Here is a 25635-nt window from a genome sequence, read left to right as displayed (position 1 = left end):
ACTTCCGGGTCACGTGGCCAGCGTGACATCGCTGCTCTGGCGAGCCAGAGCCGCACACGGAAATGCCGTTTACCTTCCCGCTGGTAAGCGGTCCCTATTTATCTACTTGCACCCGGAGGTGCTTTCGAACTGCTAGGTTGGCAGGCGCTGGGACCGAGCAGCGGGAGCGCACCCCGCCGCAGGGATTCGAACCGCCGACCTTTCGATTGGCAAGCCCTAGGCGCTGAGGCTTTAACCCACAGCGCCACCTGCGTCCCAATTCACTTATACAGAGCTGCAATTTATAAAACCAACTAGTCTTCTGCATTTCCACTACAGAAGGGTATGATTGCAGGGGCCTCTGGTTGATTTCATCTGCTGAGAGCAAATTTCACTTAAATATACCCCCCTCCCTTTCTATCCAGAAAGATTTGTCAGTAAGCTTAACCAAACGTTGTTTAGTTGTTTCCGACTCTTTGTGACCCCATGGACCAGAGAACCAAACATTAATGCATAATAAAACTATAGTGGTTGTTGGGGTTGCAATTGTGTTCAGGAAACAGTAATGTTGCAAATGGAAGAATCGTAACATCTGGAGGGCCAAAGGTGAATGAAATGTGGATTCCTCCCCCCTCCACCATAGCTGCCTTTCATTTTTTAGTTCCCTAGCTTCTGTATTTCTCCATGGAAACGGCAAAACCCAACCCAAACAGATCCCTGTAGCTATCTACATCCCCAATCAGTCTTGCAACACTTTTCTCCAGGACCTTCATGCCACTGATAGGTGACCCAACAGTCAAGAAATTTGTCACACAATTCCCGCTCCCCCATGTTGACTTTAAACTTTTGAGTATTATAGGGTGCATCAACCCTATCAGAGTGGACAAATTTACCATTCTAGTGCCTCACAGTCCTTGCATTTCTTTTGGGTTTTTTTTTTAAAAAGGGCAGATTTCTAGAAGAGTCAGTTATGTATGCAAAGAAACTTGTAGCTATCAACATATCTAAGGCATGTGCAGACTCAGCAACATAGATTAAGAAACTCCTTGTTCCCCAACTCTGTATGTTGAGACGCTTCAGGGTCAGAAGGCGTAGAGAAAAACGCTCTCATTTTACTCTGCCCGTTAACTGGAGTTTTTATGGGGGTTTTTAAAGTCTTATTTGAGAAGTAGGGTATCATCTGTTCCAAAGTGCAGTTGCTGGGTAGGATTGAGCTACCTTTGGAGAATGTAAGGCATCTCCACTGTAAGGACGCTGTTCGTCCCACAGGTGATATACTCTTACGGGTGCTTAGTGTTGTCAAGGGACCTCTATTCCCCACACAGGGGTGCAGTTCCCAGAGTGATTTTAAAGTCAATGCTCCTTTCCCAGGCATCTCCAAGGATTGCAAGCTCTGCAAGTGGAGAGTTTAACAAAGTACAGCTCCTGGGATTCTTAGGGGAAGCCATGACTGTATCAAAGTGTATACTGCAGATGAGGACCTTGTTAAAACCAAGATACAAGGTCCATTACAAAAATCTCACCCCCCATGAGAAAGTTACATCTAGCCTCCCCCTTGAGCATTCCCAGTCCTGGTGCTGTTGCAAACAGTCGAGAAACTTGCTTGTGTTTTTGATTAACCACAGCTTCCCATGTCACACAAACCCAGCCAAAAGTATGGTAAACCTTAACAATGGTTACTGGGAATAAGCCAGCTTAAACTTCGCAAAGGAGGTGGCAAAAAACAACAACAAACACTTTTCTTCTTGTATGAAACACAATTCCTTTAATTCCACAATTACAGAAAAACAACCACTTCAATTACGGAGAATCTCAAGAAACTTCTCTCCTTACGACACTACTTCTTCAGTGATCTTCGAAGACCTAAAAGAAGGGAAAGTTTATTAATTAAAATATTATTGCTTGCAAATCCAGGTTGCATATGGGTTCACGGTGGCTACTGGATAGCTGGGAGGACGGCATCCCATCTCTGCTACTGTTGCCGTATTACAAGGAAAGCCTCCGTTAATTTAAAAACTAAAAAACTGCCAATTCTTCCACTCCACAATAAAAAGTTAACTAAACTTAACAGGCACGAAGGAATTGGGAGCGCCACTCCCAATACGCCACTTGCAACAGCTAGGAAGTAAACAGACCGAAGGACTTTGTCCTTTGGAAAAAAAACCCGCCAATGTTATCTGCTTGGTCTCAGCCCCATATCCGCAGGATTCATCCAGCCGTCACCATTATAAAAACGAGTCATCACAGACCAGGCAGAGGAGGTACTGCTGCTGCACTCCACACTTGTGACCAACCACGTGCTTCCCAAGCTGCTACAAGGTGACTGTTGACCACACATTGCCTAAAACCATGGGTAGGCAACCTAAGGTCCGGGGGCCGGACCTGGCCCAAAAATCAGTGAGCTTTTACATGAGTAGAATGTGTCCTTTTATTTAAAATGCATCTCTGGGTCATTTGTGGGGTATACAAATCCGTTCTTTTTTCTTCAAAATATGGTCCGGCCCACCACAAGGTCTGAGGGATAGTGGACCGGCCCCCTGCTGAAAAGGTTTGCTGACCCCTGCCTGAAACAGATCCATCAATGAACTGTTGTTAACACAAGACCAAGCTCCTTTTCCACTGTTGTGTTAATAGGCACTTACATTGCTGGAGGCGCCTTTGCACCTGCCTGTTCCACATGGGAATGCTCTTCAGGAGGAGAATGGAAGCTCAGCACACTGCATCTCCAGTCCTATAATAAAAATGGCAATAGTAGTAGTAGTAGTAGTAGTAAAAACACTCCCATCACTCCTGCCATATATCTGGAAAACTTGCAATGCAATCCTGATGTGTGATCAGAACCAAGTCCCATTAGGTTCAAGGGGGCTTACTCTTGAGTGGGACTACAATTCCCATCAGCCCCAGCCAGCACAGCCAATGATGATGGGAATTGTAGTCCAACCTGGAGTCCTAGGATGACATACATCTGCATTAAATGATTTATCAAAGGCATGCACCTCCCCCCCCTTGCAATCCTTTTATCGACTTTATGCTACAGGCATGGCTGCATCAAAAGAAGCAAATCAAAAAAGGACATGATTTCTTCCTCTGCTCACTTGTCTAAACCAGGGATGTCCAACAGGTAGATTGCAATCTACTGGTAGATTGCTGGGGTGGCCCAGGTAGCTCACAGGATGACAGAAAGCGATCACAATAAAGCAGCTGCTCTACTCCCCCCCCCCCTCAAAAAAAGCTCAAAAACCCTGTTCTCCACCCCAAAAAAGTTCAATGACTCTGCCCCCTCCCAAGCTCAACTCTGGGCAGTTGCCACCTTGGGTAGATCACTACCAGTTTTTTATACTAGGAGTAGATTGCAGTCTCTTGGGAGTTGGACATGCCTGGTCTAAACAAAGCTCTCAAGTTCAAAATGTGAAGCTGATGTCCAGGCCGATCACAAGCCCTACTCCGCAGGGGTGCTCTGAGGATAAAGTGATGATCACATGCACCACCCACTGAAGTAGGAAAATAGGAAATAAATTAAAGACAACTAACTGGCAGCTGCTGGGTATCCTTCTGTGGGACCAGCACAGTTGAGAAATTCTGAGGACTCCAAAACAAATTGTTTTAAGCCAGCCCAGTTCAGTGCAGGATTTGTCCCAGCAAAGATACTAGGGCCAACTTAAATTTTAATTTCCCTCCTTTTTGACCATAAGATCGGTATTCAGATCTGATGGGAAAGGGATAGGGAGGCTACAGGCAGCTGCAATAATTCACCTCAGGCTTTCTTGACATTTTATACGTATATATAAATCAACAAACGATCAGGAGCAAAAAGTATACAATACCTTGCAGGATTGGCTGCTAACCTGGCTGAGTCACACCACAGCTAGTACATCCCTTTTAGGAACTGAACTGGTTCCAGATGATCTCTGATGAATAATGAGACACCCAATATTTGAATAAAGAACATATAAAAGGTTAAAGTAGTTTAAAAAAACACACACACACAAAAACCAAGATACATGTTCACGCCACCCAGAAAGCAGCTGTGTAGGAGAGTCGAGTGACATCTGCAGCTAACAAAGCCTGAGAAGTCAAAGTCTCTTCCATCTTGTTCTTGCATGTTGTTGGAGATCCTGTGGCTATTTGCTAAGCCATAGCTCTTGGTTTAACATGCAGCCCACTTACTCAGCAGAAGAACAAAGTTGAATGGATAAGGATACTACAGAATCACAACACCACCTTCAAACCCCTGGCAAGAAAGACTGGACCAGCAGGTGCTTTTTTATTTTTTTACCTGGGTGCTTCAAAGTTCAGACTTCCATGAGAAGACACTTCCAATGCCGTTCCATCTTCTCATTCCTTTAAACAGGATAGGGAGAGCAGAGATGAGATGAGATGGGAGAAGCATTCCCAATGCTTTTGTTTATATAAACATACCCTTCTTTATACAGCAATCTTCCCAAACCAGTGCCCTCCAGTTATGGCTATGGTGCCTGGGGCTGACGAATGTTGTAAACCAGAAGATCTAAAAGCCACAAAGGCTGTATTCTGCAGAGCACCATGCACATTGGCAGTGCTATGGAAATCATCAGTATTAGAGTAATAACTCTGGAAGGGTCAATGTTATTCTTAATTTTCATTTTTAAAAGGCCGAAATAAATTAAGTGTCCCACTGTAGCAGAAAATATTTGCGCGTTTCTTCCTTGAGTTAGATATACATGTGTGCTTTAGCTTTGTTCACGCACCAATCTTTTTAGTTTGAAATTAAGGCATGGGCAATTTAAGTAAAAAACACCCATTATGTTCTTTCTAGGTCTGCAACTGTTATCTCAATTCTCAGTTTGCAGGGATCAGTGGCAGCCTATGCTGGTCAACACAGATAATATTAAGCCAGATGGACTAGGGGTCTGACTCCATATAAAGCAGCTTCTTATGTTCCTAGTCCATCTGGAGGGCACCAGCGTGGGGAAGGCCACTCTAACCACATCATCACCTTGGCTCTTCGCTGCAGAATGTTTGTCACATTATCTAAAAAGCAATCCCTCTTCTTGGATTCATAGCTAACGAATTTCACAATGCAGCCCCCCTCAAGCACCATGACAAATATGTATTTTCCTGAAAGTGTTGCTGGGCAGTTATAAGGGAAGAAACTGAACAGCGACCGTCAAGGAAAAAAAATGTTACTTTTGGCACCTTTTTGACTACATCAGCCACATGAGGCAGACACAGCTTCGATAGGGCCGTGAGGGGGTGTTGAAATGAAAGTATTGGCCCCTCATCCATCTGGTTCCAGAGGAAAAGTCTGGTGAAATGGCACCAAACTCCTCCCCTGCTCCAGCCATCAACCAAGCCAACTCAAGAAGCCCCACAAGCAAGCCTGCAAATTACATGCCATTTAGGCCAGTGGTGGCCAAACTTGGCCCTCCAGCTGTTTTGGGACTACAATTCCCATCATCTCTGACCGCTGGTCCTGTTAGCTAGGGATGATGGGAGTTGCAGTCCAAAAACAGGCCACCACTGGCTTAAGCGCTTGGCAAAAAAGGTGGGCACACAAAAATCTGGGGGGAGGGGGGGGAAAGATTTTGGCAATCCTACACACCATGGAACCCAATGTGTGTTGGACTATATGTGATACTGGCTTTAGGCGCAATCCTCCAATAAGTTGTGGGCTTCCTGTATTGACAGAACAGCGAAAGGTGGGGGCCAACTTAGCCTACTGGAAATGAAGGCATGCTCCTGTTTAGACTTGCCATCAGAACATTCAGCCTGCTGGTCAGGTCATCTGCAAAGACAAAAGGGGAAACTGCTACTGTTATCATCTTGTCAACAGCATTGTTTTTTATTGATGCAAGTTTTCCAGGGGACATGAAGTGGTGCTCCCAACCTGGTGCCATCCAGTTGTTTGGGACTATAACTCCCAACAGCCCCCTACAGCATGGGTCATGATCAGGGACGATAGCAGCTGTAATTTAACATCTGGAAGGCAGCAAGGTGGAAAAGCTGGTCTAAAGCAAAGCCAGCCAAGCATGCACTTCTCCAGTTGCCCCAAACAGAAGCCTGTTGTTGTGATACCTGCTTTATTCTCAGCGCAGCAAGACGGTAAGGCCAGCCCAATCTGCAAACCATTTCTGGTCTTTTCTGCAGTGCCCTGCATTCATGTCTGAAACAGAAAAAAAGCAGCATGAGGTCATAAGGAAAAACTGCAGGAATACCACCTTGGGCACCCAATATTTATTCATCTATACCCCCCGCCTTTTTCTCTATGGAGCTCAAGGTGGCATAAATGGTTCTCTACCCTCTGAATCCCCACAACAACCCTGGAGGCAGATTAGGCGGAGAGACAGTGACCAGCCCAAAGTCAGCCAGTGAGCTTCAGGGCCAAATAGGGATTTGAACCCTGGTCAGCCAGGCCCTAGTCCAACAATGGTTCTTCAACATCAACTTCGTTGGACTGGCCATGTTGTTTGGATGCCTGATTACTGCTGTCCAAAACAACTACTCTATTCCCAACTTAGGAATGCAAAGTGAAATACTGGTGGACAACGAAAGAGGTTTAAAGAAACTCTCATGTCAAATCTAAAAACAGGCTACTATAAAGTAAAAGAGCATCAACAGCTTGGGTTTTCCCTGTCACTATGCCTTGGCAGCAAGGTGGTCTGCAACAATGAGCTGGCAATATTGTTCATTTCCATGCAATGGCAAAACTGCAACTTAAAAAGCAGCTGGCAGCACTGCACACAGTAGGCAGCAAAGAAGTGTCTGCGTGTGACTAGCAATTCTTGGTGGAGAAAACAGGAATACTGAAAAGTTCCAAACCCGCCCCCCTGTCCATCAGTGTTGGGCAGCATGGCTGTGTAGCTACAGAATAGTTACCCTGACACACAACTTAAGCAGTGCAAATTGGGAGAAAGTGAAAAATAGTCTCTCACTCCCCGCCCACAAGGCTACTGCATTTATGGATCAGCTCAGCTTCCCAACTCAAAACGACAGGAGTCAAAATAAAAATACAGTAAAAGCAAAATTGGGGGGGGGGGGGAGGGAGAGAGAGCAAAATGTAAGCATGGGCTTGGACAGAAGCACAGTACAACTTAAGCTGCTCTATTGGAATTTCCAGACACTGCAGTATGATACAAATCTTTAGACCCCGGATCTGTAGCCTCAAGGAACAAAGGAAGGTCTCATCTGCTCTATGCATTCAAAGCAGGATCATGACCTTAAACACGGCTTCCGTCGAAGAATCCTGAGAATTGTAGCTCATTAAAGGTGCAGTTCGAAAGCACGTCAAAGTGCAAGTAGATAAATAGGTACCGCTCCGGCGGGAAGGTAAACGGCGTTTCCATGCGCTGCTCTGGTTCGCCAGAAGCAGCTTAGTCATGCTGGCAACATGACCCGGAAGCAGTACGCCGGCTCCCTCGGCCAATAAAGCGAGATGAGCGCTGCAACCCCAGAGTCGTCATGGCTGGACCTAATGGTCAGGGGTCCCTTTATCTTTACCTAAAGGTGAAGAGTGATTAAGAGAGTTCTAGCTCACCTAGCTCAGCATTGCTTATTACACAGACGATCCAGCTGCTCTGCAGGGTTTCAGAATGGGGTCTATATATTACATATATATCTATATCTATATCTATATACACCCACACCCACCCAGAGATGCCAAGGATTGAACCTGTCATCTTTTGCATGTAGAATGCATGCTGCCCTGCCCCATGCAGCTACTGCCATTTGCCTAGTTCAATCTTCAGCATCTCCTGCCAAAAGGAGCGGTGCATATTGGGAAAGGCCTCCGATCATCTCAAGAGCAGACTACACTAGGCTCCAAACAACGTACGCCACCTCCAGTTCCACCGTGTGTATTGTAACAAACATTCAAAATAAATACAGCTACAAGCTTGTGGACTAGAATAAAAGAATCATAAAATGTAGATCTGGTAGGACCACGAGGGTCATCTAGTCCCAACCCCCCTGGCAATGCAGAAATCTCGCCCCTTACTTAAATGCCAGATTTTAGGCTCCACCTGCACTATACATTTAAAGAGGCAACAGACCACATTAAACTGCCACGGTTTTCCCCAAAGAATCCTGGAACTGTAGTTTGTTAAGGGCGCTTGAGAGTTGTTAAAAGACCCTATTCCCCTTGCAGAGATACAACTTCCCACCTCCCAGGGAATTCTGGATTGCTTGTTAAACCAATCAGGGAGCGGGGGCTTAAAATAGTATATTATTTCTATTTATTTATTGCATTTGTTTCCTACCTTCTTCTCAAAGGAGCTCAAGGTGACGTACATATTTCTCCCAGTATGGTACTGCTTTAAACAGTTGATGAGCTTATAATGCATCTCTGGACCGTTTTAAGCTTGGATGCGTGCGCCCCAACAACGGCGCCCTTTCGGGCTTCCGATCCTAAGGCTACAACGAAGCAGACAGGAGACACACGCGACTCTCTTTCCCGCATGATCTGCAACCCACGCCAGGCACCGGGTGCAGGAATTCTTACGCGGGTGGCGGCCGCAGGGAGCCGCCAATATTGCAGCTGCTCAAAAACCACGCCTGGCAATCGTGTCCCTAGGCTGGCTATCAAAATCCACTCCGAAATAGACAGCACAAAACCTCCAGTAGCGCTATCAAGAGTCCAAATAGGAATCACCCCCCAAACGGAGGAGGATGGCGGCCGATTGCATAGCACCCCCCCCCCACCTTTTAGGTAAAAGAAAACTACTAACCTCCGTCCATCGAACCACATGCTAACGGAAGGGGGTGGGAGAAAGAAAGAACACCCCTCCGGCACGGCCTTTTATAGCTTCGGCGCACCAAGGCTGTCTCCAATTGGCTCCTTTGAAAAACGGTGTCGCAAAGGCTCTTGGGAAATGTAGTTTTATTGAGCAGCTGCCTTTTTAAAGGCCGTTCTTCTTTCGTCTTCCGCCTCTGTGGACACAAAAATCTCAAGTCAGGCACAACAAACGCACCAGGCCAATGTTCTCCTGCCGCGTGGTAACAGACATTAGCACGAACAAAAGCCCTGCCTTGAGAACTTTGGTGCATTCATTTTTTCTTGCATATTTTCCTCACAAGATTTGCTGGACAAAGAGGAACAGGGAGAGCTGCCTTATATAGCCAGACAAACCATTCGCTCAGTGGTTTCTCTAGACCAGTGTTTCCCAACCTTGTGCCTCCAGCTGTTTTTGGACTACAATTCCCATCATCCCTTGCCACTGGTCTTGCTAGTCAGGGATGATGGGAGTTGTAGTTCAAAAACAGCTGGAGGCACAAGGTTGGGAAATACTGCTCTAGACTAGGGGTCGCTAAGACCCCTTTTGTTGGGACTACAACTCCCATCAGCTCTGACCATTAGCTATGGCTGACAGGGGCAGATGGGAGTTGGGGTCCAACAACATCTGGAAGGCACCAGGATCCCCGTCCCTAGCCTGGGCCACCTCACAGCAGCTCTCCAAGGTTTCAGGCAAGGAGTTTCTCTCAAGCCTACCTGGAAATGTTAGAGACTTAAGCTGGGACCTTCTGCAGCCAAAACTGGTGCTTTAAGGGCCATAGCAAAGTGGCAGAGCAGTGTATTGAGGCAGAAAGCCAAGGCCCTGCACAGAACAATTGCATCGGGTTTGGCTTACCAGCATTCTTTGTGGCTGTTTCCAGAAGAGGATACTGGGATATCTGTTCTGCATGCAGAAGATCCCAGGTTTAATCACCGGCATCTCCACACAGGGCTGGCAGCAACTCCACCTGATACAAAGAGCTGCTGCCTGTCAGTGTAAACAATGGTGAGCTAGATGGACCATTTGTCTGTCTCCGTATAAGGCAGCTTCCTGTTTGACACTCAGCTGCAATCCCTCTGGTTAACACCTTATGGCCTAATTCAAACATGACCTGCTAGAACATTAAGGCTGTTCCATCAAACCCAGTACTCTCTTAGCACAGGTGTGGTAAACCTTTGGTCCTCCAGACCTTGCTGAACTGCAACTCCCATCATCCCTATCCATTGGCCATGCTTGCTGGTGTTGGTGGGAGTCGTAGTTCAGCAACATCCAGCAGGCCAAAGGTTCCCCACATCTGCTCTTACAGAACCTGCAGATCTCCAGGGATTCAGCCTTTTAAGTGGAGTTGCCAAAGTCTGAACTTGGAAACTTGCTCCAAGCAAAGCAGGTGCTCACTCAATGTCACTCAATGGAAGTCATCTTAGGGCACAATCCTAAGCATGTTTATGCAGAAGAAGCAAGTACCACTTGGTTGTCCCCACCTAAGTTCAGAGCAGACCCTCTTGAAGTTAATGGACCAAAGTTGGTCATGTCCATGCATTTCAGTGGGTCTACTCAGAGTAAGATTTACAATTGTGCCTAATGGGCCTTATTTCCAGTAAGGACCGTGCAAGTTTAGGGTTGCCATCTTACGCCAATTAATCACAGGAACTTTTGTTGATTAATGAATCAGCACAAATTTGCTGTCAATAGAGCAGACAGATGTCTGTCCCAGAAGGGCTCTTTTCAGAAGAGGCATTCTCTCAAACTCACATGACCCTTGAGCCAGTTACTACTTTCAGCCTAACCTAAAACCTAACTGCTCCTAGTCAGCAGACTCTATCTGCAAAGAGTTGTTAGGAGACCATGCCACAGAGCTACAATTTCCAAAGTAGTTTAACAGTCAATCCCTCTTTGGCAATTGTAGTTCTGTGGAGCAAAAAGAGGTCTCCTAACAACTCTCTGTACCTTTAACAAACTACAGTTCCGAGGATTTTTTGGGGGGTGGGGATGAAGCTTGTTTAAAGTGGTTTAAATGTATGTGCAGATGGGGCCTAAGTCTATGGCCCTCACCACAACTTGGGTCACTGAATTCCATAAATTAAAGCAGGGATGTGGAACTTATGGCCTTCTGGAAGTTGTTGAGGACTCCCATCAACACCAGCAAATAGTCCAACAACATCTGGAGGGCCACAGGGTCCCATATCACTGAAGCATGGAACTTTTTTGTCTGTTCGGTTACCTACTACAAATCAATACATATATTTGTATTTGCCCTTGGCATTCCTAATATCTTATCACAGGAAACAGAGGAAACTGTAGGCGACTGGCCTACCGAGCTCAATACTGTCTACACTGCGGATGGGGAACCTGTGGCCCTCCAGATGTTGCGGGACTGGAGTTCCTGGTCCAACAACATCTGGAGCGCACCAGGTTAGCAAAGACTGCTCTAATCTGTACTGTAATAACGTTCAAGACTGGCCAACAATGACTGTACATTCAAGTATCACTCATCAGCTCAGACACTTCCCAATGCAGCCTGAAGCTGGAACTTCTGACAAAAGATGATGTAGGTTAAAACAGGTTGAAACTGACTCTGAAAATAACCAGGTTTGCTAAAATCCGCCAACACCCCTGAATTAAAAAAAGAAGGATTTGTCCTCAGATAGCAAAGTTTCACTGCAGTCACTTCTAGGGGGAATCTCTAAGGGAAGGAGAAGAATGACCATCTCAGGACATACCCATAATAACCTCTGGTGACTCCTAGTCCTGTTTGCACCACAGAGGAGAACACCAGAACCTGCCTCTTGTGTAAAAGATACTTTTTATTGTACATGGAAGTAAAATTTTTCCCACCATACCATCTTGTTTTTAAAAGTTTATAAATTACAACTCCTTGACAAGGATTAACAAGTCTGTCTCAAGATGCGCCCCCCCCCCAAAAAAAAAGAAAGAAAAGGAAAAAAACCTAAGTGTCTGAGTTCTATTTTCATCATGAATAGATTTGACCACAAATGCTCCTCTGCCGGCTCAGCACATACAGAAACTGCTGCAAGCCCTCCTCTGTACTCTTCTGAGTCAGTGATCTGGAGGAAAAGAGGGGGCAACCCAGCTGCAGACGTCGTGTGCTTGGCTAGAGTCCAGGGCACGCTGGCATGTTGCTCAGAGACGCCGTGTTTAGCAAGGCAACTACATGGCTTGAATCTCTGAAGAGACACTGTCCAAAGGCTGCCAATGACATTCTATCAAGGCATCGTAGAGTTCTTCGCTCTGCTCCATGAACTGTTTGTTCGCTTCTCCCACATCCATCTGGGGCATTGGATCTGAAAAAGGAAGGAAGCCTAAATAATAATAATAATAATAATAATAATAATAATAATAATAATAATTTATTTGTACCCTGCCCATCTGGCTGGGTTTCCCCAGCCACTCCAGGCAGCTCCCAACCCAACAGAACATTAAAAACAGGATAAAGCATTAAAAATTAAAAACTTCCCTAAACAGGGCTGCCTTCAGATGGCTTCTAAAAGTCACATGAGTGAGTCTCAGGTGAAAGCAAGGTGAATTGCTTAAATTAAGATCTGGAAACCAAGTTGGTTCAGAAGATCATAACCCAAAATATGAATGAATGAGCATTTTTGCTGTGTACACAGCCTCTTTGCTCATCCCTCCACATGAGCTATGATTAAGTCAGGAAGTCTCTAATTAACCAGTTTCCAATTTTGTCTGAACAGAAATCTGTGATTACCAGCTCTGGAACAAATCAAGATACTAAACTAACCTCAAACTGTGGTTTTATAATCCTGTTTTGCTGTGCAGCCAGTAACAATAATTTCCTTGATCGGATGACACGGAAGGCCTTGTTCCATTGGCCTGTCAGAATTCGAAAAACTGTCTTTCCCAAACTTCTCAAAACTAGCAAGTCACTTTTAACACTCTATTTTACACAGCAGAACTTTTAGGTGAACTGTAGGTAAAGTGGTACATAATCACACCAAAATAGAAACAAAAGATCTTTCTCCTGATGCAGCCTGCAGAAAATTTTGCACAGCAAGCTATGCTGTACTGAGAGTACAAAACCCTACTGTGATGGGTTGAGAGAGGGAAGTGAGGCAAAACAAAATGTCATGGGTGGGGAACCTTTATTCTGTCAAGGGCTGCAGTTTATCAGGTGTAATTTGTCAAGGAGGTACATACAGGTGATGGACAGGGCCATCCCCTTTTCTCTTTCTGCCACACGTTTCCCCCCACTTCCTGCCACCCACATGAAATTAGGCCAAGGGCAACAGGTTGCCTCTCCTGTTTGCATTCCTGCAGCTGTTCTGCTGCTCCAGAACAACTCTTGACTGGAGTGCTTTAGAATCAGATGTTGATTTCTAACAGAGAATTGCAATAGGCAAACTTACCTTCTAATGCATCTTCACCAACCTCTTCATAGTTCTGCAACAGGGAGAATGACAAATGGTTAGGGAACCAGAGCATTTTTTTAGCACACCTAACATCACAGACCATATTTCCCTGGGAGACTTGCTTAGCTCACTTGGTTTATACACGTCTTCACCTGCTGAAACAGTTTGTTTTACTGTTTTTGAATTCTGTTTTCAATTTGCTCTGATGCTTTTTGGTCTGGCTTGAGAACTCCCTCCTGGCATGTGCCAGGAAGAAATCAGAGCCATCTGCTTCTTCATTTAAACTGTGGCTTGTTATGTCCAAACACAGGCCAAACTGTGATTTAGTTTGGCCTGCTTTGGGCATTAATAAACCACAGTTGCTTCAAACAAGGAATCATGTTATTTATTTTGCACATACCTTCCGTAATAATAATTCCATAATTCTATGCATGTCACTTGGAAATATGCCCCACTGTGTTGCAATAGGGCTCACTCCTTAGTGGGTATGCAACTGCAGCCTCAAGGATCTCGTTGACGTAAAAATGAGCAAGCTTGCAAATTTGCTCAGCCCTTACCTGCATGGTGCTTTGTGTGTAGCCGTACTGTGGGTAGCTGTAGCTGTAACTGCCTGTGTTCTGATCATATCCCCAATGCGCATAGTAGTTCTGATACTGTTGGTAGTACTGGTTATAGTTATAGTTGTACATCTGGTTGTACTCGACTGTCTTCAGCCGGTTACTTTGGGAAGAAGGGAGAGGGAATCACAAGAATGTCAGGGTATGTAAAACACCAGAACACACACATACATACATACCCCAATATTCTCTAGGGCTATAATAACTGCACTTGACCTAGTGGCCATTTGTAATGGTTCAGCCCATTGTCTCTTCTGTTCTGCTCTTACAGGCTTTCTCATTCTTAGCCAGCCTCCTCAGCAGCCCAGCTTCCTCTTCATCTCTTACCAACAGCACCCATCCTCTCCTTAGGCCCTGTTTGTCACTTATTCTCACCCTCACCCCGCCAGTTCTCTCCTATCCTCTGCTCCCTCTTTACTCTGCATTCTTTAATGAGGCCTGTATCTCCTTTACTCAAACTTATCTTTTTCTCAGCCCTCCCCCTAATCTGTTCCATTACATCAGCCTCTCCACTTGTCTATCCATATAGTTAAGGAAGCATACTTACGCTTTTGGTATGGCAACACTCAAGCGTATCGGTTTAGAACCAAGGCCGACAGCCGCCTGGCACTCGATCAGTGCTCTTTTCTGTTCCAATTCATCTGAGAATTTCACAAAACCATAGCCTCTGGCAAAAGACAAAGGTTCGGTCAGAATCAAGGAGTTGGACCACCCTTTAAAATACCTTAAAAAGGAAGGATTTTCAGAGAATTCACCTGCCTGGCTCAGTCCTAAAGAACTGGAGGTGGGGGGAAGAAATGGACAGCTATCACAAGCAGCTCAGTAGCTTGGGAATTCCCTCAACATGAAGTGGGATCCCAGGGTGTGCAAAGGAAGGGAGAAAGCTTCTTTAAAACAGCAATCTTGAAAGATTCATGGACATGGCAGTTCAATGATTGAAACCTGCTGGGTTCAGATGGCAAGAAATTCACTGAGTGGGTGCAACTTTCAGGTCAGCCTGCAGATGCTAGGGCTGCATCCACACCAGGTGTGGAGAACCTTTGGCTCTCCAGATGTTGCTGAACTACATCTGCCATCATCCTGGGCCATTTGTCTTGCTTGCTGGAGCCATGGGGAGTTGTAGGTCAGCAACATCTGGAGGGCCAAAGGTTCACTGCACCCAATCTACATGTTATTGCTGTTAAATGCTCTTGTATTTGCATAAGCTGGGACTGCCCTACACTTAAGTTGCTGATCCAGGAGAAATATCAGTGTGACTTCATCTAACCTTAAATGCTTCTGACTGAAACAGCTTGTGCATAAGAAGTGATACAAACACATTATTTTAACTCTCTCTCAGGCCACTCCAATAAACATGGCATAATCAGAATAGTTTGTAGTGATATACTAAAAACACACACAAAACAGAAGCCTTAACACCATCATTTATGAACAAGGTAAAATAAAACATGAATATTTTTTATATTTACACAAGATTATTTCCCTTCCCTTCCCCTTTGTTAGTATGTGAGCACTTAATGCAAAATAATCAGGATCCCATTCCTCTTTACTAATTTATGGGCAGTAAAAACCTCTTTGCATTAGATACTTTCCCCATCCCACCTCCATTCAGTACCAAATGCAGAAGGAAGAAGCTTACTTGGAAACTCCCGTCTGGTCCACAACAACTTTGCCGCCCCTACATGACGGGTACACTTTTACAAAGAACTCATATATCATCCCATCGTCTACATCAGGGGATAGATCGCCTACAAATAGTGAATATTCTGGGCTAAAGAGGAAAATAAAAGCAGCTTGAGAATAGTAATAATACAACAACATTAATGATGAATTGGTCATTAGGAAAATGAAGTCATGGGACACTCTTTTTATTTCTCTGTAAAACTAATGATGGGCGCAAGCTGGCAAATTCATTTGATGTGACTGACTTAACTGCTTGCCTTCACTTTCAAATTTTCTTGTCTTAAGTAACAAGTCATTTTATGTATTTTTAACCTTCTGTTAGAAGCCGCTCAGAGTGGCTGGGGAAACCCAGCCAGATGGGCAGGGTAGAAATAATAAAATTATTATTATTATTATTATTAAACAAGTCCAGTGGCAAAAAATATTATAATTCTTAGAGATACATATAAGTAAAGTGGTTTTTACTTATTTTAAGGTTTGTATGAAACATTTAATGATTATTTAATGCATTTTTAGCAGGTATACTTTCCAAGCAAATCTTATTTGTTAAGGAATTCTTTGCAAGACAGAATTTAGCCTAATATTATTTTTTCACCTGGCTGATTTTTACTATTAATTACAATTCTTATTTTGACCATGCTGCTTTGATTCCACTGATATGCAAGTGTTTGTTTTGCATTACTTATTGTAATATAAAGGTAAAGGTACCCCTGCCCGTACGGGCCAGTCTTGACAGACTCTGGGGTTGTGCGCCCATCTCACTTAAGAGGCCAGGGGCCAGCGCTGTCCGGAGACACTTCCGGGTCACGTGGCCAGCGTGACATCGCTGCTCTGGCGAGCCAGAGCCGCACACGGAAACGCCGTTTACCTTCCCGCTGGTAAGCGGTCCCTATTTATCTACTTGCACCCGGAGGTGCTTTCGAACTGCTAGGTTGGCAGGCGCTGGGACCGAGCAGCGGGAGCGCACCCCGCCGCAGGGATTCGAACCGCCGACCTTTCGATCGGCAAGTCCTAGGCGCTGAGGCTTTAACCCACAGCGCCACCTGCGTCCCCTATTGTAATATACTGTATTATTAAAAAGTGATTCAAAAAAAACCAAAGAAAAAGAATTAAGCCCAATGTGTACAATGAGGCCTTGTGCCACAAAATATCCCATAATAAGCAGAAACACATGAGTATGTGATTGTTTCCCACAGGCTCCTGACTTTTACAAGTGTTGTTTCAAGCACTTTCACCAGTTACTCCCAACCTCAGTAAAGCTTGAATGCTCCTAAGTAGTAACAGTCCGAACAGCAGCAGGGACGCATTAACCACCTTCACTCTCCCATGTGAGCTATGTTCACAATTAATAGCATAAGAAGAGCCTGGACGCTGGTGGGCCAAGCCAGTGGCCCATCTAGCCGGGCATCCTGTTCTCACAGTGGCCAACCGGAAGCCTGCTAGTAAGACTTCAGCACAACACCACCCTCCTCACTTGGTCTTCCAAGCAACTGGCTTTCAGAGGCACATTGCCTCCAACAATGGAGGCTGAATTCCGGTCTATTTGCAGCACTTAAACTGGACCGACTGTTTCATACATACAAGTCACTGTGTGATGCAGTCACCGAATGATGAAAATGCAGGTGTCTGTCAGGCCTTTACTACAGACGGACTGCAGAGTTAGCAACACGTTTCTAGAAACTCTTTGCAACAGGAAACTATCATCCTTCAACAATGACAGTGCAGATGCTTTGGCAAACATTTGAGAAGTTTTCATAGTATTTGACTTACCTGTTGTCAGGCTGCTTTCCATATGTGGCATAGTTTAATTTAAATCGCTTTGTCTGAAACAGTTAAAAAAGAGAGAGAAAGAAATTGAGTACAGGTATGCCCTCCACATTTAGTTTATAGCTCATTAGGAAAAGGCACACACACACTACTGTGGAAATATTCAACACAGCTTCAATATACAGGTTATTAGGCAACTGAGCGTCATCATATGGAAATTTTGGCAGCCTTTCCTACAGCAGACTGAGAATCCCTGAACAACATGAAATGTTACAAAGAGCAAGAAGCACAATACAAATAAAACACATTCATCCAAACCTCACTCTAAGATTATATGAGCTCTTAATCTTGACTACCAAATTTAAGAGCTAAGCTTCTAGGAATATATTCATCATCTCCTTTCATGCAGCATTTTAACATCCATTGGGCTACCATGTAAATGCTTTCAAAGTGGGAGGATCAAATCGTTCCTTACTCCATTATAATACAGTGGTGCCCCGCAAGACGAACGCCTCGCAAGACGGAAAACCCGCTAGACGAAAGGGTTTTCCATTTTGGAGGCACTTCGCTAAACGAATTTCTCTATGGGGTTGCTTCGCAAGACGAAAAAATCTTGCGAGTTCCCGCGGGGTTTTTTCGCTCCCCCCCCCCTTTCCTAAGCCGCTAAGCCGCTTATCAGCTGTTCCGCTGATAAGCCGCCTCTCAGCTGATCGCTAAAAGCCGCTAGACCGCTAATAGCGCTAATCCGCTAAGCCGTCAATGGGCTTGCTTCGCAAGACGCAAAAACCGCTAGACGAAGAGAATCGCGGAACGGATTAATTTCATCTTGCGAGGCACCACTGTATCTGCAGTAAGACATAAAGTGGCACAGAGAGATTTCTGGCTGCTCTCATTACAAGGGCACACACTTTCTTCCAAGGGTGTCCAGTTAAATTGACCATCCATTAATGTGCCCAGCAGAGAATGACAGTGATTTACTTACTGGTGTGGCACCAGGAAGAGGTTTCCCGTTGATTTTATGTAAACATTTTTCTGCAGTGGCCAAGTCAGCAAATTCTACAAAGCAATAGCCTGCTGGAATCCTGGAAGAGAAGAAACAAGAAAGGAAACATTTAATAAGACATGTGTTTCGAACTGACTAGTGAAAAATGCTATGCTTCATTTCTACGAACCTTTCAGCTGATGACCAATAGGATAGTGTTTTCATACTGCCATGCTATTTGTGTACGTAGTAACCTCTCCAGAACAAGTTAGGAAGGCACTTGTGCTAGACTCATTTAAGCACCAGATTAAAAATATTTTATTTACCAAAATTCTTAAAGTCATCACATGGGATGTACTATTTTAGTATCTTCTGCCATTTCATTTTTTTTACTATGAAGCTGTACGATCCTAACTTTGCATTTAATGACCAGTCAAATTCTATAACTGTTTCAATAGGTTTTTGTGGTTATTGTTCTGATTTAAGGTTTTTTTAATCAATGTTATTGATTACTTGTGACCCATCTCTTTCTCATGCATGAACACACAACACACACATGGGTGGGAAACGTGTTGGCATACATAGACTGCTGGACTACAACTGTTGTGATCCATGCTGCCTGGGACTGATCTGAGCTAGAATCCAACAACATCTGGAGGGCTACAGGTTCCCCACCTCTGCCCTGAACAGTAGGTCATCCCCAAAATAAGGCATTCTTGGCTTCATGAATTATGTGGCAGCATTTAGCCATAGACAAATAGGAGGTGGGCAGCTCAAAACATCTGTTCAAACAATCTGTATCCCGATCTTAACTCCAGGAACACTGGTTTTGTCTGTATATGTATTGTAAAACACCCCACCCCACCCCCAACATGCATGCCAGGTGAGTAGTACACAAAATACAGATAAATACCCTGTCAACCTATTCCGAATGATTTTTACACTCAGAACTAGCTCTCCCATAGTAGCAAAGGCTCTCGAAATGAAATTCTCGTCCATGTACGGCTCCAGCTACAGAGAGAAAAGAAAAAAAGAGAAAATAAGGTAATGCAGCCATACAGAAAGATCTGTACAAAATTAAGAAGCATTTTAAAAAGGTGAATGGCACCTTCTGGCCTGTAGGCAATAGAGCCTAAAGAGGTGTGCACGTGTACACCCGTTATCAGAATGACGTGTGCTAAAGTGTGAAACAAGTAACTCTATGAAGGGAGCCACAAGATGGCTAGGAACAGGGAGGGTAGTAAACCTGCAGCAGTTTTGCACTCTCAGAGCACAGCAAACTTGATTACAAGCTAAGCAAACAAAGTAAAGTGGTACACTGATGGAAGGCACAAGGTATCTGTACAGTTCCTGGTCAAATTGGTCCATATATTACAACAGGGATGTGGAATGCATGTCCTTCCATACAGTGTTGGACTCTAACTCCCATCAGCCCCGGCCAGTATGGCTGGTGGTCAGGGATGATGCGAGTTTTTGTCCATCAACATCAGGAGTGCCGCAGTGTCACTGCAGCCAAAAAACAGTATGAACATATTAGGGCTTTTATTGGCATACTTGCCAATTCATAATGTTACAAGATTTGCAAGGTATTTGGGAGAGGAAGGAATGTCACTAAACCTACAAGGACCCTACACTCCCCATTCCAAGAACCACCTACTCGTAAAGACAAATCCAGCCCTGCTGGATCAGACCAAGAGTCCAACTCAGTCCTAGGAGGCAACAATCCCCATTTAAAGCCACTGAAGCCTAGGCCATCACATCTTCTGGCAGTGAGTTACAGTGCCATCCTATGCATGTTTACTCAAACACCATATTTTTCGCTCTATAAGATGCACCAGACCACAAGACGCACCTAGTTTTTGGAGGAGGAAAACAAGGGGAAAAAAAATTCTGAATCTCAGAAGCCAGAACAGCAAGAGGGATTGCTGTGCAGTGAAAGCAGCAATCCCTCTTGCTGTTCTGGCTTCTGGGATAGTTGTGCAGCCTGCATTCGCTCCATAGCGAAGGGAAAAAGTGAGTCTTAAAGAGCAAAAAATACGGTAAGTCCCACTGAGTTCAGTGGGAATCACTCCAAAGTTAGGTGTGCAGAGGTTTCTAACCACAATGATGTCCGTCATGTTAACTCCAGATAATCCATGTGCATGTAGATCTAAATTATTGTCAGCTCAACACTACTTCCATGTAAAATCCTTCCTTTAGGTAGTCCAAAAATCTAATCAACATCATCATAATTATTACCCCATGTCTTCCACAAAACTCAAGGCCCTTTCTAATTCTCACAACAATCCTGCGAGGCAGTTACTGGCTCAAGATTCCTTAAAAGTTTTGTGGATGATGAAGAAGAAGAGTTTGGATTTGATATCCCGCCTTTCACTCCCTTTAAGGAGTCTCAAAGCGGCTAACATTCTCCTTTCCCTTCCTCCCCCACAACAAACACTCTGTGAGGTGAGTGGGGCTGAGAGACTTCGGAGAAGTGTGACTAGCCCAAGGTCACCCAGCAGCTGCATGCGGAGGAGCGGAGACACGAACCCGGTTCCCCAGATTATGAGACTACCGCTCTTAACCACTACACCACACTGGCTCTTGAATTTGAATTTGAATTTGGGTCTTCTAGCCTAGTTTGCACTCTTACCCAGTCATTTTTATCCATTTGACTGAAAAAATAAAGAAATGTTCTGCTGGATCAGACAAATGATCAGACCCATCTGATTCAGCATCTTGTTCTCACAGTGGCCAACCAAATGCCATAGATATCCCCAAAACAGTACCTGAGTGAAACAGCACTTTCCTGACTTGTGATTCCAAGCAACTGGAATACAGAGGCATATGGCTGAACTTCTGCAAGTGCAAGGCCTGGCAATTGATTTTTGCCACACACACACACACACAAAATGACATTGCGGGCGATTCTTTGTAGCCTATGGATGTTAGGCTAGTAGTTTACACAATCTTGTACAATTCACTGTACCACAGAGGTGGCACCTGTAGGCATAGTGTTGCCCTTGGAACTCACAAAACCCTACACAGCCCCTTCAGTCATGAGGTGATTAGGATGGTTATTTTTCCCTCCCTTGAAAAGCTGAAGGAGGAAGTCGAAAAAGTGATGCTCTTTCTCCCATTCAATTCAATGTGCTTTTCAAGATTAATTCCACCGAATCCTGACTTTAACCCACATCATTTTGAAAAGTGACATTTGTGCACACACTCTTTTCTGTCTTGGGGGATGGGGCACCGCCGCAGGGTTGGGCAGAGGAAAAATGGAGTTGATCCACAGGAGCCAGAGAAAAATGAGCAGAGGAAGTGGCAGCTATTCAAAAATAGGCATGTGCCTTGAAAGGTAAGCCTCTGGTGTATGGATGTGACCTGGCTGGACTTTTTGCTGACCATTATTTCCTTTCTATTCAACAGGGAGCGCAAACCCCACCAGCTACCCTTGTTCTCCTAGCCAACAGCAGAGGCCAGAGAGCACTTTTCTGAACTGCAAATGCAGAGCAAGACCACAGATCACCTTAAAGCAACACCAGGGCTGGATTTAGGTTTGATGAGGCCCTAAGCTACTGAAGGTAATGGGGCCCTTTATATGTCCAGCTGTTCTTTGTCAACAACAAATTGCCGCTTTTTTGTGTGTTGAATATATGCTATATGGTAATTTATGGACCTAATAGGTATCTAAAGCCATATGCATGTGCTGCCATGCAACCAGTCCATGCAGAATGTAGGCATACATAGAAATGAGCAAACCAGTGATATTATAGGGAGCAGGCTAGCAGGCGGGGCCCATTACTTACATTATAGGAGCCTACACAACACAAAACACTGTTGCTGTATGTAGGTTTTATTTTATTTGTTTTTTATCTTATATTTTGGAAATGTACATCCAGTTTTTTCCCCTTTAATTTTTTTTGGGCCCCCCAAGAGATTGGGGCCCTAAGCTATAGCTTGTTTAGCCTATACTGTATGTAAATCCGTCACTGGCAACACCAGTGTCCTTGTGGCACCTTATAAAGCTTGAGGTGACGACGATGCTGAGAAGAAAACCCGCAGCAGAAAGGGTTGCACCCTCCTAAGTCTTCAATTTTATGAAGACTTACAAGACCTTATAGAAGTGACACCAAAGAAGGATGTTCTTCTCATTATAGGGGACTGGAATGCTAAAGTAGGGAATCAAGAGATAAAAGGAACAACTGGCAAGTTTGGCCTTGGAGATCAAAACGAAGCAGGACAAAGGCTAATAGAGTTCTGTCAAGAGAACAAGCTGGTCATCACAAACACTCTTTTCCAACAACACAGGAGACGACCCTACACATGGACATCACCAGATGGGCAGCATCAAAATCAGATTGATTATATTCTCTGCAGCCAAAGATGGAGACGCTCTATACAGTCAGCAAAAACAAGACCTGGAGCTGACTGTGGCTCAGATCATCAGCTTCTTATAGCAAAATTCAAGCTTAAACTGAAGAAAGTAGGAAAAACCACTGGGCCGGTAAGATACAATCTGAACCAAATCCCTTATGAATACACAGTGGAAGTGAAGAACAGGTTTAAGGATTTAGATTTGCTGGACAGGGTGCCTGAAGAACTATGGATGGAGGCTCGTAACATTATACAGGAGGCAGCAACGAAAACCATCCCAATGAAAAAGAAATGCAAGAAAGCAAAGTGGCTGGCCAATGAGGCCTTACAAATAGTCAGAGGGAGAAGGCAAGCAAAATGCAAGGGAGATAGTGAAAGATACAGGAAATTGAATGCAGATTTCCAAAAAATAGCAAGGAGAGACAAGAAGGCCTTCTTAAACGAGCAATGCAAAGAAATAGAGGAAAACAACAGAATGGGAAGAACCAGAGATCTGTTCAAGAAAATTGGAGATATGAAAGGAACTTTTCGTACAAAGATTACCATAATAAAGGACAGAAGTGGTAAGGACCTAACAGAAGCAGAAGACATCAAGAAGAGGTGGCAAGAATACACAGAGGAATTATACCAGAAAGATATGGATGGCTCGTACACCCCAGGTAGTGTGGTTACTGACCTTGAGCCAGACATCCTGGAGAGTGAAGTCAAACGGGCCTTAGAAAGCACTGCAAATAACAAGGCCAGTGGAAGTGATGGTATTCCAGCTGAACTATTTAAAATTTTAAAAGATGATGCTGTTAAGGTGCTACACTCAATATGCCAGCAAGTTTGGAAAACTCAGCAGTGGCCAGAGGATTGGAGAAGACCAGTCTACATCCCAATCCCAAAGAAGGGCAGTGCCAAAGAATGCTCCAACTACCACACAATTGCACTCATTTCACACGCTAGCAAGGTTATGCTAAAAATTCTACAAGGAAGGCTCAAGCAGTATGTGGACCGAGAACTCCCAGAAGTGCAAGCTGGATTTCGAAGGGGTAGAGGAACCAGAGATCAATTGCAAACATGCGCTGGATTATGGAGAAAGCTAGAGAGTTCCAGAAAGACATCTACTTCTGCTTTATTGACTATGCAAAAGCCTTTGACTGTGTCGACCACAGCAAACTATGGCAAGTTCTTAAAGAAATGGGAGTGCCTGATCACCTCATCTGTCTCCTGAGAAATCTCTATGTGGGACAAGAAGCTACAGTTAGAACAGGATATGGAACAACTGATTGGTTCAACATTTGGGAAAGGAGTACGACAAGGCTGTATACTGTCTCCCTGCTTATTTAACTTACAGTATATGCAGAATTCATCATGCGAAAGGCTGGGCTGGATGAATCCCTAGCTGGAATTAAGATTGCCGGAAGAAATATCAACAACCTCAGATATGCAGATGACACAACCTTGATGGCAGAAAGTGAGGAGGAATTAAAGAACCTTTTAATGAGGGTGAAAGAGGAGAGCGCAAAATATGGTCTGAAGCTCAACATCAAAAAAACGAAGATCATGGCCACTGGTCCCTTCACCTCCTGGCAAATAGAAGGGGAAGAAATGGAGGCAGTGAGAGATTTTACTTTCTTGGGCTCCATGATCACTGCAGATGGTGACAGCAGCCACGAAATTAAAAGACGCCTGCTTCTTGGGAGGAAGGCGATGGCAAACCTAGACAGCGTCTTAAAAAGCAGAGACATCACCTTGCCAACAAAGGTCCGTATAGTCAAAGCTATGGTTTTCCCAGTAGTGATGTATGGAAGTGATCGCTGAAGAATTGATGCTTTTGAATTATGGTGCTGGAGGAGACTCTTGAGAGTCCCATGGACTGCAAGATGATCAAACCTATCCATTCTTAAGGAAATCAGCCCTGAGTGCTCACTGGAAGGACAGATCCTGAAGCTGAGACTCCAATACTTTGGCCACCTCATGAGAAGAGAAGACTCCCTGGAAAAGACCCTGATGTTGGGAAAGATGGAGGGCACCAGGAGATAGAGGACGAGATGGTTGGATCGTGTTCTCGAAGCTACCAGTATGAGTTTGACTAAACTGCGGGAGGCAGTGGAAGACAGGAGTGCCTGGCGTTCTCTGGTCCATGGGGTCACGAAGAGTCGGACACGACTAAACAACAACAACAACAACAAGTGGACCCGCTGAAATTCGCGGGCAGGAGGAGTTAACTCAGGCTTTCACGGGTCTACTCTGAGCAGAGCTGAGATACCACCAAGGAGCCTCGAAACCATTTGTTACTGCCTAATCTTCGGCTTCGGCGGGGCTACTACGCAGCCTCCTCTGCAGGCGCCTGCAGATTCACGGGAAACGTCCGCTGGGCGGCGGGGGGGGGGCGGACGACGGCCACGGCGCAAAGAAGGCTCTGCCCCGAAGAGCATCCAATGGAAGGCAAGGCTGAGGAAACTGCAGCGAAGGGTGCGGAAAAGGGAGGGAAGCTCGCCCTGCGGCATAGGCAGCGGTGGGCGTCGCCCGCCCGCCCGTCCGTCCCCTCCCTCCGCCGCCGCCGCCCACCAAACTTCGCCCCGCCACCGCCGCGGCCCTTGGCTCACTCACGTCTCCCATCCAGAGGCTGGCGGCCATGCTGCCCCCGCCGTCCCTGGGCGCCTGGGGCGGGGCGACGGGGAGGCCCGCCCCGCCGCCGCTTCTTCCTCCTCCTGCTCCTCTTCCTCGCGGTGGTCCCCTCACGCCGCGGCCTGGCTCCCCCTCCCCCGCTCGCTTCCTCCAGCGCCACGGGCTTCCCCCGCCGCCTCCTGCTAGAGCGGCCCGAGCGAGGCGGAAGAAGGGGCGCGGGTAGGCCTCGGCGTCGCCCACAGCGGCCTCTGCCCGTGGGGAGGAGCTATGGCAAGGCCGTGTCAGGGTTGCATGTCGGGGAGGAGGGTCATTGGGACATCGGGTGGTTCGCGCCGGGGCTCAGCTAGGCTCACCCTGCGGCGTCAGGAGAAATTCCTGGCCTGGCCTGGTTTTCGGGTGCAAAAATGGCGCGGGGGGGATTTTGCCGAATTGGGAAACCCGGATGTGTGGCAACGGGATGGGAAAAGCAGCGGAAACCACCCCGAAAAGCTTAAAATCAC

General features: G+C 45.4%; 1 protein-coding gene across 3 annotated transcripts; it reads right to left on the bottom strand.

Annotated features, from left to right (window-relative positions):
* Positions 1-1716: 1716 nt before the first annotated feature.
* Positions 1717-25287, bottom strand: TRNAU1AP (tRNA selenocysteine 1 associated protein 1). Of its 3 annotated transcripts, XM_079986308.1 has the most exons (15): positions 25118-25287; positions 19077-19174; positions 18164-18263; positions 17185-17237; positions 15371-15502; positions 14279-14398; positions 13672-13834; positions 13112-13145; positions 8682-12028; positions 6034-6121; positions 5561-5743; positions 4256-4320; positions 3804-3887; positions 2622-2710; positions 1717-1842 (listed from the first exon to the last, which is right to left on the bottom strand). In XM_079986308.1, the coding sequence occupies exons 1-9, from the start codon at positions 25142-25144 to the stop codon at positions 11895-11897; spliced, it is 861 nt and encodes a 286-aa protein (XP_079842434.1). In that variant the 5' UTR covers positions 25145-25287; the 3' UTR covers positions 1717-1842; positions 2622-2710; positions 3804-3887; positions 4256-4320; positions 5561-5743; positions 6034-6121; positions 8682-11894. The 3 variants fall into 3 exon arrangements, with proteins under 3 accessions (XP_079842434.1, XP_079842436.1, XP_079842435.1); XM_079986310.1 differs by lacking the exon at positions 5561-5743; XM_079986309.1 differs by lacking the exon at positions 6034-6121.
* Between the last annotated feature and the right edge of the window lie 348 nt (positions 25288-25635).

The sequence above is a fragment of the Podarcis cretensis genome (genome assembly GCF_951804945.1).
Source record: "Podarcis cretensis genome assembly, chromosome: 8".
Lineage (NCBI taxonomy): Eukaryota > Metazoa > Chordata > Lepidosauria > Squamata > Lacertidae > Podarcis > Podarcis cretensis.
Note: the sequence above shows the minus strand (reverse complement) of the source record. Positions and strands in the feature narration are given on the sequence as shown.

Bases quoted from the DNA above. Each gene is read 5' to 3' on its own strand.
- TRNAU1AP (XM_079986308.1), bottom strand. From the start codon at position 25,144: ATGGCCGCCAGCCTCTGGATGGGAGAC. The intron at 18,264-19,076 runs GTATTTATCTGT...CTTCTCTTCCAG, and splicing joins ATTCGGAATAGGTTGACAGG to GATTCCAGCAGGCTATTGCT. The intron at 15,503-17,184 runs GTAAGTCAAATA...TTTCCTCTTTAG, and splicing joins GGAAAGCAGCCTGACAACAG to CCCAGAATATTCACTATTTG.